Consider the following 12500-nt stretch of genomic DNA (forward strand, 5'->3'; position numbering starts at 1 on the left):
AATTTGTGCATATCCAGTAGTTTAACATGAGAGAGAGAGAGAGAGAGAGAGAAGAGAGAGAGAGAGAGAAGAAATTTTTTTGTTTACAACTAAGATTTTCGTATGTCCAGAGTTTAAGCAGAGAGGAGAGAGAGAGAGAGAGAGAGAGAGAGAGAGGGGATTTTTTTTTTACAACTAAAACTTTCGTATGTCCAGAGTTTAACAAGAAATAGTGTTCATGAGAGAGAGAGAGAGAGAGAGAAAGGAATTTTTTGTTTATAGCTAAAATTTTCGTATGTCCAGAGTTTAACAAGAGATAATGTGTTCATGTAAGAGAGAGAGAGAGTTTTCTCTTTACAGCTAAAATTTTCGTATGCCCAGTATTTTAACAAGAGAGAGATAGAGTGTTCATGAGAGAGAGAGAGAAAGAGATTTGGGGGCCGTAGAGGAATCGTGTTTAAGATAGTTTCTTCTCCTCAAAAGATTATTTTTGACTGACCTAATTCTCATTTATTTTGTCCATCTCACAATAATAATCACGTTTTACGAAGGTATTCTAAGCTCCACAGTGGACGAGTGGGTTGCATGCTCGCCTAATCAATCTGGTAGCCCGAGTTCGCTCCCCGCTACTGTCAATGCGGAACCAGAGGAATTTATTTCCGGTTCGGATCCCACAATAAGCTGTAGTCCCGTTGCTAAGTAGGTAGCAACGTGAATAAAAATGGAATACGTCGGCCAGCCCTATAGGAGAGCTAGTAATCAGCTCAGTGATCTGGTTAAACTAAGTTTATAATGTAATGTATACAGAGGTATTCTATAAAGATCACGTACATCAAAGCGGTCGGTGTTAAACACGACAGAACAAATTATTAGCTGCATTTAATGCAAAATCATTAATAGTGTTATTATCCTTATATACCCAAGCGATTAAAGAAAGCTTTGGCATGATCTGGACGTGAGGAAATAGCGACTGCGGAATGTTTCCACCTCCCGTGTCACGGCGCCATTGAGCCAGTTCATGATAAGTGGCCACTTCACCAAACCATCCTCGCGTGATTCAGATTACGAACAGAATCGACGGCATTCCCAGATGAAGACTGGTGTAGCGTAGCCCGTATTGAAAAATTAGGGTGTTCGGTTCCTATTAACCTTGTGTGCGAGCTCCTGACGTGAGGACCAATAGTCATCATCATACCCTGGACTCTTCAATCTGCCATCAAATTAATTGGATGAAGTATCGTACAGGCGGTTAATCATTCGCGCCTGCAATCCGCTTAAATGAACGACCGCAAACAGCGTTGAAGTGGCGTGTCGTAAAGGAAATTAGGTGAAGATTTACGAAATTTCATTGCAGTGCGGGAACCCTGGATTTCATACGTCACAGGCGTCGTTTTCCTTTTTATTCCGAATTCTTTCTCTTTTTCCGAGAGGAGGAGGAGGAGATCGACCTCGCGTTCCTCCCGGTAATTGGATGAATTTACAGCCTCTCTTGGCCATCAACTACAAAGCATGGTTGCTTAAGTCGTGATTATTTTTGGACAATTCGTGGCAGCTTCGTGTTTTGAATCGATAACAGGATCGATAACTGGTGTGTTTTGTTCTTGTTTTAAGAGGGAGGATTTGATCTCTGGGTTTATGATCCCTCTAGGTGCCTATGACTCCCTTAGATGCCTATGACCCCCTTGGGTGCCTATGACCCCTTTGGATGCCTATGACCCCCTTGGATGCCTATGACCCCCTGGGTGCCTATGACCCCCTTGGATGCCTATGATCCCCTGGGGTGCCTATGACCCCCTTGGATGCCTATGACCACCCCTTTGGATGCCTTCAGACCCCCTTGGGTGCTATGACCCCCTTGGATGCCTATGACCCCCTTGGGTGCCTATGACCCCTTTGGATGCCTATGACCCCCTTGGATGCCTATGACCCCCTGGGTGCCTATGACCCCCTTGGATGCCTATGACCCCTTGGATGCCTATGGACCCCCTTGGGTGGCCCCTATGACTTTGGATGACCTATGACCCCCTTGGATGCTATGATCCCTGGGGTGCCTAATGGACCCCCTTGGATTGCCTATGGACCCCCTTGGATTGCCATATGACCCCCGGATTTGGCCTATGACCCCCTTGGGTGCCTATGACCCCCTTGGATGCCTATGACCCCCTGGATGCCTATGACCCCCTTGGATGATATGACCCCTTGGGAGCCCCCTATTGGACCCCCTTGGGTGCCGATGACCCCCTTGGATTGCCTATGACCCCCTGGGGTGCCTATGACCCCCTTGGATGCCTATGACCCCCTTGGGTGCCTATGACCCCCCTGGATGCCTATGACCCCCTTGGGGCCTATGACCCCCTTGGATGCCTATGACCCCCTTGGGTGCCTATGACCCCCTTGGATGCCTATGACCCCCTGGGATGCCTATGACCCCCTGGAGTATGCCTAATGACCCCCTGGATGCCTTATGGAACCCCTTTGGTGCCTATGACCCCCGGATGCCTTATGATCCCCTTGGGGTTGCCTATGACCCCTTGGATGCCTAATGACCCACCCCCTGGAGCCTAAAATGGACCCCCTTGGGTGCCTATGACCCCCTTGGATTGCCTATGGACCCCCTTGGATGGCCTATGACCCCTTGGATGCCCCCATGATCCCCTTGGGGGCCTATGCCCCCCTTGGATGCCTATTGACCCCCTTGGATGGCCTATGGAACCCCACCTGGATGCCTAGGAACCCCCTTGGATGCCTATGACCCCCTTGGATGCCTATGACCCCCTTGGATGCCTATGACCCCCTGGGGTGCCTCCCCCTAGAACCCCCTTGGATGCTATGACCCCACTTGGATGCTATGACTTGGATGCCTATGACCCCCCTTTGGATGCCTATGGACCCCCTTTGGCCCCCTGCCTATGACCCCTTGTTGGATGCCTATGACCCCCTTGGATGCCTATGACCCCCTTGGATGCCTATGACCCCCTTGGATGCCTATGATCCCCCTTGGATGCCTATGACCCCCTTGGATGCCTATGGCCCCCTGGATGCCTATGACCCCCTTGGGTGCCTATGACCCCCTTGGATGCCTATGACCCCCTTGGATGCCTATGACCCCCTTGGGTGCCTATGATCCCCTTGGACTCCTGAACCTTGGATGCCTATGACCCCCTTGGATGGCCTATGACCTTGGGATGATATGACCCCCTGATGCATATGACCCCCTTGGATGCCTATGACCCCCGGAATGCCTATGACCCCCTTGGATGCCTATGGCCCCCTGGATGCCTATGACCCACCTTGGGTTGCCTAGACCTTGGATGTATGACCCCCACCTGGATGCCTATGACCCCCTTGGGTGCCTATGACCCCCTTGGATGCCTATGACCCCCTTGGATGCCTATTGGACCCCCTGGATGACCTATGACCCCCCCCCCCCTTTTTGGGTGCCTAGACCCCCTTGGATGGCCTATGACGGATGCCTATGAGCCCCTCTGGATGCCTATGACCCCCTTGGATGCCAAGAACGGCTTCGTTTTCGACGATGTCAACTTATTTTAACTTTCTTCGAAGGGGTTAGATTATTATCCTTGGGTGTACCAGATTACGAGTTCTTCCAGTTGCTAAACTTGAGTACCTGGGCTGGTTTCATGAATAGTATATAAAAGCAAATGCTCATTCTTAAGTGTTGCAAGGGGGTCATAGGCATCCAGGGGGTCATAGGCACCCAAGGGGGTCATAGGCATCCAAGGGGGTCATAGGCATCCAGGCGGTCATAGGCACCCAAGGGGGTCACTTGCTGGAGTTCTAAACATACACAGGTTTTCAAGTGCTTTTGTGTTGGTTTTCAGGTTCTTGACGATCGTCTTTTGCTTAGTGATGCCATTTTTTTTTTCGTAACTAAATCAAGTTTATCCAAGTATGAAATTTTGCTTTATGAAACTCTGAGTGTTCATCACTCTATATATAAATTTTTTATTGTTTTTATATTTACCAACCCATTGATTTTATTTCCTTTGGTAATGAGTTAAATACAAAGTTCCAAACTGTTCTTTGTTCGCTGCTTTCTATAGCCGGTTTTGGTGCTGCAAGTTCAGTATCTCAGTCTTTGTGTTTCCATTAAAGTCCATTGATTTAGCCATGAAGGACAGTTGGATTCTTAGAGTTCACAACCGCCGCTTGTATGAAAACACTATAAGGATCCATGTAATGCTCTATTTGTTACTTCTCTCTGTACAGAGAAACTCAACTTATCTGAGCATTGAATGTGGATTTCAGTCTTCTGAATGTCGAACCTTCAAATCGTCTATATCAGATTCAATTCTTTTAATTGTATCAGTCCCTCCTGAATCATAGGTGCCAATACGGTAAGACCCTTCTCGTAGGGTGATAGTGCCGTCAGTGCACCTCATGCGACGCATTGTAGTCATTACTCAAGGTTTCTTGCAGCGTGCCTTCGGCACGTAGCTGCAACCCCCTTTCGTTCCTTTTTACTGTACCCCCTTTCATATTCTCTTTTATCTTTACTTTCCATCCGATCCTGACAGTTGATTCGTGGTGCAACTGAGAGGTTTTCCTCCTGTTACACCTTTTAAACCTTTTACTGTCAGTTTCCGTTTCAGCGATGAATGACCTCATAGGTCCCAGTCCTTGGCCTTTGGCCAGAATTCTATATTCAATTCAATTCAGTACAGTAAGACGATAAAGTATCGAATCCTCCTTGTGTGTCAAGATTGCTAATACATTTCAATAAAAGTCACTTGTTAGTTTAAAAACTGGATATGTATTTTGATATTTAAAACAAAATTGAAGTTGTTTGTAGTATTTTTTTTTAATTTATTACCTTCAAGTTAGAAAGTAACACAGCTTATTAATTTAAAATATGTTTTGTTACGCATTGCATTGAAAAAAAAAAAAAAAAAGCACAGACCGGTTAAAAAAAAAAAAAAAAAAAAAAAAAAAAAAAAGTTCTCACTGTAAATAGTCAGTTACAGACTTCTGTACTGAAAAGGAAGTGATGCATTTCCTTGGAGGTTGGGGGTTGGGGGTGCGGAGGTGGAGGTGGGGGGGGGGGGGGGGGGCGTCTTCCAGTAGTCAGGCAGCCAGACTGTTGAACATGCGGTCGGGAGAGTCTTTTTGTGTTGCAAGTTTCCGTTGCAGTTTTGCGATAAGTTAGAATGATTCTCGGTCTGATGTGACTTGTAGTTGTTGTTGTTGTTGTTGTTCTTCTTCTTCTTCTTCTTCTTAACTAGGATAACAGTTGGACGCTGTTTAACATTAAAATAATCTTTCTTTTTTTTACGACAGGTATTTCTTATTAATAAAACACACCGAGACACGTTTAGTTCGTTATATACCTGGTTTCGTAATAAAGAATTCGTTACGTACCTACAATTATAAGTAGGGATGTGCCCAAGTATCGGCATCGGTGGTATCGGCTAGTTTTTGTGGTATCGGTATCGGTGAATTTCTGGCAGATACCAGCCGATACTTTTGTCAGTAGTATACGAATTTAATATCCTTTCAGGCTTCCTAAAATGTATATATATTAACAAAGCCCTCCAAACAGGAACCTTTCATAATCTATAAAAATGAGTCTGTTAACTGTTTCTAGCCCAATATATATAATATATTAAATATATATTATATATTATATAATATATAAATTATTATATAGAATATATATATATTTAAAATTATAATATTAATTACAACTCAGAATAAAAGTATATATTAATGATTTCAAATTCATCGTCACCCCATTAACTCGAGTAAGCACTAAGTACCTAAATTATCAAAAGTCTTCTGATGGTAGCCATAATTTAAGCCTAATTGTATCCAGGCAATAAAGGAATTAAATACTAAATAGTTATAATTGATATTCTTTTTCAGTTAGATTTATATGACCTTTCAATTTTTTAACCTTTTAATATACAATAACCAGAGAACAAGAATGATTTTAGTAACAATATATATTCTCTTAAATAACAGTAATATGAGAGGTAACAGGTATCGTTATCATTATCGGTATCGGTATCGGCTTTAAAAGCTGGTATCGGTATCGGTAAAGAATTTGGTATCGATACATCCCTAATTTTAAGTTCATTTATGTGGGAACAGATGCTTATTGACGTGTAATCATCCATGACAATTCCTCCTAATGAGTTAAAAGCCACAGTAATGTATATGCAGCTGTAATTTTCCAAATAATTAAAACCCTTTTTGTATTTTATGAAATACTGTCTCATATGCATTATTGTGGCTTTTAAATCATTATTTCCGGTCACATTAAAATGATGCATCATAGATTCCTCCTAATTTGAGTGATTATCACACATAGACAGTTCCAACGTTTTTCGTAAGCCTGGTGTGTTCGTGCCCAGTCCCCCAATACCTTGTACTTAATCACTCTTAAGATGAAAATTACCTAAAAAAAAAATTATTCGTATATTTTCTGATTCTCCTTTCGTTAATTTCTCCTTTCTTCAGTACGACCTTCGACTGGTGGTGTCTGACGGACGGTACGAGAACGACGCCTCGATCATCGTCCACGTTCGAGACATCAACGACAACCCTCCGCTGTTCGACAGACACTTGTACGAGACGCGTATCTCGGAAGAGGACGACCAGGATTTGCCGAAGCGCATCTTGACGGTAAGATGGAAGTTTGGGTGAGTAGGAGATGGTGGTTTGTTTTGGAACGCAAAAGATGCTGTGATCAGCATTTTTGACTATTCTCTCGTGATGTCGTGGAAATTGGATACTCCTTCAGTTTCCCATCGTCATTATCTTCCTTATTACTTCTTGGATGCCGCTACTTATCCTTGGATTTAAACGCACGTGGAGCCGTTGCAAATATTGGCAACAGCACCAAAATGATATGCCATGTTGATAGAAAATCTGACTCCGTTTCTTGTCTTTGCATAAAAAAAAAAAAAAAAAAAAAAAAACTTTTATCAATCGTGAACCTGTGTTAATTGATTTAGAATTCTGCGTAACGGAAAAGATGATATTTGACATCTGAGATGATTTTGACATCTGTAATGGGAGAAGTGGTTTAATCTCTCTGTTGTTGTTATAAATTTGGCAGATATGCGGAGATTAAACACACGTGGGAGGACCCAAACAGGCCCACCAGAGAGGTCCTGGAAATGCTATAGATTTTGGAAAAAAAGTACGTGAGCGTCGAAGTATGTCCTCTTCATTAATATAGCTTTTTGACACAAATTAAATCTCAAGATCTAATTATCTTGGCAGTAGGAAGCGAGTTCATTTCCTCGTCTATATAATCACCTATACATAGATACCAGTATAGGGGGCGCCCTAATGGCTATAACGCGCAGAGCTTTAGGTTTAGCCCCCCGTAGGGGTAGTGCGCACTGTCAGTGAACCTCATGCGGTGCACTGTAGTCATCACTTAAAAGTTCTTGCGGCGTGCTTTCGGCACCTAGCTGCCCCTTTCGTTTCTTTTTCTCTACCTCCTCCCATATTCCCTTTCTTCCATCTGACTTTACACCCTCTCCCTAACAGTTGATTCATAGTGCAACTGCTTTGAGGTTTTCCTCCTGTTACGCCTTTCAAACTATTTACTGTCAATTTCCATCTCGGCTCCTCATGGCTTCATAGGTCCCAGTGCTTGGCCTTTGGCGTAAATTCCATATTCACTTCAATTCAACTCAGGTTAAACCATTAAAAAGTTAACTAGGTATCTCGGATCTCTCTGCTACATAAGCGTTATCGTATAATTGCATTACAAACAGTCTTCCAACATCAAACTGCTAATAATATGACGAATGTTACAATGCGAAATGATTCTTTGTAGTGGAGGTGAGAAGACATAGCTTAACTAAGCCTGGTATTTGAGAAAAGTATCGAATTTGGTGCTGAAATCAATTTTGTGAAAACCATAATTAATAATTAAAACGTCATTTAAATGTGAATTTACGATATTATAAAAATAAATCTTATGTGATGAAATTTAAAAAGATGTAGGTTTTATTTGCCGAAAGAATTTTTCTTTTATCTTCGATACTTTTGGAGATATTAGCATTTCTATAGTGTTAGGGCCAGGGCTGGGTCTGGACGGGCCAGGTTGTGTCCTGTCGAGCCGGGTTGGGTCGGGTCGGGTCGGGTCGTGTTGGCCAGGCTGGGTCGGGTCATGTTGCATTGGGCCTGGCCGGGTCGGGTCGTGTCGGGCCTGGCCCGGTCGGGTTGTGCCGGGACGGGCCATGTTGGGCAGGCCAAGGCCGGGCTGAGTCTTGTCAGGCCAGCCGGCTCATGTCAGGCCGTGTCTGGCCGGGCCGGGCCGGGCCGCTAGAAATGAGACCGTTTCCTGTTATGACTTCGCTCGTAATCAAGTCAGGAGAAACTAATCTCACACCAGCTTTGCTAAGAGCAAGATGATTATTAACAAAGACTTACAATCATCCGTTGAAAAGTGGAGAGCTTACTGTGGCGTAATCTTCAGTACTAGATTATTTTTGACTCAGTGTTTCTCATCACAAAAGTATCACATCGCCTTCGTAATTTCATAACGAAATCTATTATTCTCGAGCTGCTCCGTTGAATAGTCTCTCTCTCTCTCTCTCTCTCTCTCTCTCTCTCTCTCTCTCTCTCTCTCTCTCTCTCAGGAACAGCAGGCAATTTCAAGCCGAGTAAAATTAGCATCACAGTTGATTAAATCTCCTTTTCTTCGGTAAAGAAAAATCGGGAGAATGTAAAACTCAAGTAATTCTAGCAAACAGGAGATGAAATGTAAATACTTTTCGCTTCAAATACATCGAAAGCTATTGTGAATTTATTTCAACATATATACTTTTATGTACACAGACACACACCTATGTATGTGAATGTGTTAGCATGAGTTCAAATACATCTTCCAGCCAGATCTGCTGCCTGACTTCCTTGCTTCTATTTGTAAATGCATGACATTTTATATCTTATACATATATATATATATATATATATTTTTCTTTAATATATTATATAGTTATATATATGTGTATATGTATATAATATAATATTTATTATACATAATGCGTGCAACCCTGACGCCAAGATTGGTTCACCGGTCGATAAATCCACATCGTTAATGGGTGTAATCACACGTCATTTCCGCCAAGCAAAACTGTGAGATGCTATAAAACTATAACATTAATAACTCTCATCTTTCGCCGAGCAATTAAGACAGAAGCGTAATGGCTGCCTAAGTGTGTCTCACGCCCTTTCACCCGGATATAATAGCCTTCCTGTGCCCGGAGGCCCTTGCACCGGGTACTCAAAAGCGGGGGCTTTGAAATGACATTAATCTTCAGGTCTTGTAATTAAGAGTTACGAGGGATCGGCGTGGCACTCTTTTAATCGCCCCTGAAATGAGGGTATCATATTTTGTTAGTTTGGGGGTTAACTTTTGGGCATATGCATCGTAGTAACGACCCACGTTATTAATATATATTTCTATAAAAACCGAAGTGCAGACGATAAAGGTAATTAAGAAGCTATTTCCTTCAAGGCATTGTCACACAAGTAGTCAAAGAATTTGAAGTATACGGTTGTTTTATAATTAACAGAGATGTTTTCAGAAAGGCAGCAGAAGTGGAGACTTGCAGCTGGACCAATCGTATTTCAAAAACATTTCTGTCTGCGATTTCACTCTGCTATACTGACACGAATGGAATGGTGACTCCCAACTAATGTCAAATGTTCTGCGAAAAGATTTGGACATTGCTTAGAACTTTAGCTAGGATGTATAAAACCAAAGTACTTATTATGACAAAAACATCTCTGATAAATCAGCATTTCATCTTTTCCCCGAATGATTTACCTACTGGCTATGGTTCGTCGTATTTGGTGACGTACATCCGTAATGATTTACATTATACAGTTCCAAAAAGTAGAACGTAGCTTTATTTGTCTGCTTTCCTCGGAGGGTCCATTCTTTCGACAAAGTTCTCAATCGACGTTCCATGGTGCATGTATGGCTTGTCAGTGTTTTCAAAGTGTCTTTATGACTGCTTACACACAAGGTAACACTTGTTACTTCCAGTTCATATTCTTGTTATCTTGAAATTCATTTATTAACATTAGACATTTTTACAATTACTGATGCAATTGACCAAAAAAACCAATTTCATGATTCACAAACATTTGGAGACAGAATGTGAGAAGAAACTGTGAAATCTGCAGCATTAACATCAGCCATGTTTACAATAACTGATGCAATTGACCAAAAAACCAATTCCATGATTCACAAACATTTGGAGGCAACTTATGAAAAGAAACTGTGAAATCTACAGTATCAGGACTCATTGCTATATAGTAATAGATTATCTCTGAAGGATATGCCAGGTACATTTTTTCTTTAATATCCTGTGCAGTATCATGACTCATTGCTATAAAATAATAGAATACCTCTGAGGGATCTGCCAGGTACATTTTTTCTATAATATCCTGATGCCTTTATACGACTCGCCAGGGATGACTAGTGACAGATGCTACCTTCCGTTTCAGGTGACTGTTACAGATGGTGATTACGACCGTCCGCAAGACTTGGTGTTCTCCCTGTCAGGCCAAGGAATCGACGTGGAGCATCCGGAGAATTCGCATTTCCAGATCGTCTCTTCGACTGGAGAAATCTTCGCCAGGAAGGTTAGTGTATGATTCCCAAAAAAACAACAGTTCACTCGAAAAGCTTATTTGAGAAATGTTAAGAACAATCAAACAAAAACCAAAATTTCCTTCAGTTTTCTTCTGAAGATGTACAAGGAAGCCCACAAAATTACTGAGTACAACCTATTTACATTAAACGAAAACCAGACAAGAAATAACGGAAGGAAACTAGAACTGAAGAGATACAATACATCCCATTGCGGGAACTTCTTTACATACAAGATCATACAAGATATGTGACACGTGGAATAAGCTGCCTCCAGAAAGAAGTTGTAAGGAGCGGCAGTGTGGAAGAGTTTATAAGAAAGCTAGACAAAATCATTAGGACACTGTGAATGCACAGTAAAACCTGCTCCTACAGATAAGGGAGCACACGATGTCTCCTCTTAGTATGGACTAACAAGTCTTTAAGACATCCTAAATCCTTGTAACTCCTACTCAACACTCGAGTCTTTTCAGGCCATAATCTGGTGGGCATTGACCCAGTCTCACAGCCTACACATCTCTTAAGAAAGGGCCACAGATAGGGCCTGAAAGTACTCGAGGGATGAGTAAAATAACATGTAAATAGAAGTAAATAAGTTGTACTCAGTAATTATGTGGGTTTCTTTTTACGTCTTCAAAGTGTACTATTACGCTCTGGGAAAGAATTACATTTGAAAAGATGATAATGCAACATTTCATAACTGAAGTTTCTTGAGCGTTCTTCAGATTTGCTTACCTAGAGGGTGCTTTGATAGTGTTCCAAAATGTATGTTTTTTCAGGACACACACACACACACACACACGCACACACAATATTTAAAATGACTCTGTAGATGTCGTGATTTGGGTAAGTAGCTCAATTGAAACCGGAAATAGCGGTGTCATTTGATCTGCAGGCTCTCCAATTCATGAAAAAAAAACTTGTATTTTACAACTTTTTTTTATATTTAAAAAGTTTAAGGGTAGGCTCCACTTTAGGGGTGCCGATCGTAAAAAATATTTGCCAAAAATACACTAATCAAGACAGGCTAATGAAATTTTCAGGCATTATTAGCACTATAATAATGCATATTCCCTTGTGAGTTTTTTTATCATCCTACAGGGAAAATTAATGATTTTATGAAAAAAAATGTGAAAAAACGGATATTTCCGGCCCCTCGTACTGAAGGTTGTTTGGTGATTGGTGAGAAACTACAGTCTTGAATAGAAATTCGGTCTGACAGAATGTTGGTATATCCACCTGGAACATGCACAAAAAAAATTATCAAAATAGAAACAGTAAATAAGCACGTAATAACAAAAAAAAGAGCAACAACTTCGTAAGTTCAGCGAAAGCCAGCCGAAAAATCAGACTATAGCTAGGAAGAAATATTCAGGAAAAATTCAAATCTCGATTTAGGGACAAAACCTTTTGAGAGTTTGTAGTTATTATGTCACTTGATAGCCTAAAACATCTAAAAATTATATTATTTAGGACAATCAAATAAAACCCACCTCAAAAAAAAAAAAAAAAAAAAAAAAAAAAAAAAAAAAAAAAAAAAAAAAGGTGGGGGTGGTTTTTTCTTTGATTGTCCTAAATAATATAATTTTTAGATGTTTTAGGCTATCAAGTTGGACATAATAACTACAAACTCTCAAAAGGTTTTGTCCCTAATCGAGATTTGATTTTTCCTGAATATTCTTCCTAGCTATAGTCTGATATTTCGGCGGGGCTTTCGCTGAACTTACAAAGTTGTTGCTCTTTTTTTTGTTATTACGTGCTTATTTACTGTTCTATTTTGATAATTTTTTTTGTGCATGTTCCAGGTGGATATACCAACATTCTGTCAGACCGAATTTCTATTCAAGACTGTAGTTTCTCACCAATCACCAAATAA

At 41.3% G+C, this 12500-nt stretch overlaps 1 protein-coding gene across 3 annotated transcripts in view; it reads left to right on the plus strand.

Moving 5' to 3' along the window:
* Positions 1-12500, plus strand: part of LOC135215394 (neural-cadherin-like) — a 1007823-nt gene that overhangs the window by 978453 nt on the left and 16870 nt on the right. For all 3 annotated transcript variants that reach the window (XM_064249987.1, XM_064249988.1, XM_064249989.1), the window contains 2 exons: positions 6460-6624; positions 10480-10617. In XM_064249987.1, the coding sequence (XP_064106057.1) occupies positions 6460-6624; positions 10480-10617 (303 nt within the window). The remainder of the gene's footprint in view (positions 1-6459; positions 6625-10479; positions 10618-12500) is intronic.

Source organism: Macrobrachium nipponense, chromosome 5, assembly GCF_015104395.2.
Source record: "Macrobrachium nipponense isolate FS-2020 chromosome 5, ASM1510439v2, whole genome shotgun sequence".
Lineage (NCBI taxonomy): Eukaryota > Metazoa > Arthropoda > Malacostraca > Decapoda > Palaemonidae > Macrobrachium > Macrobrachium nipponense.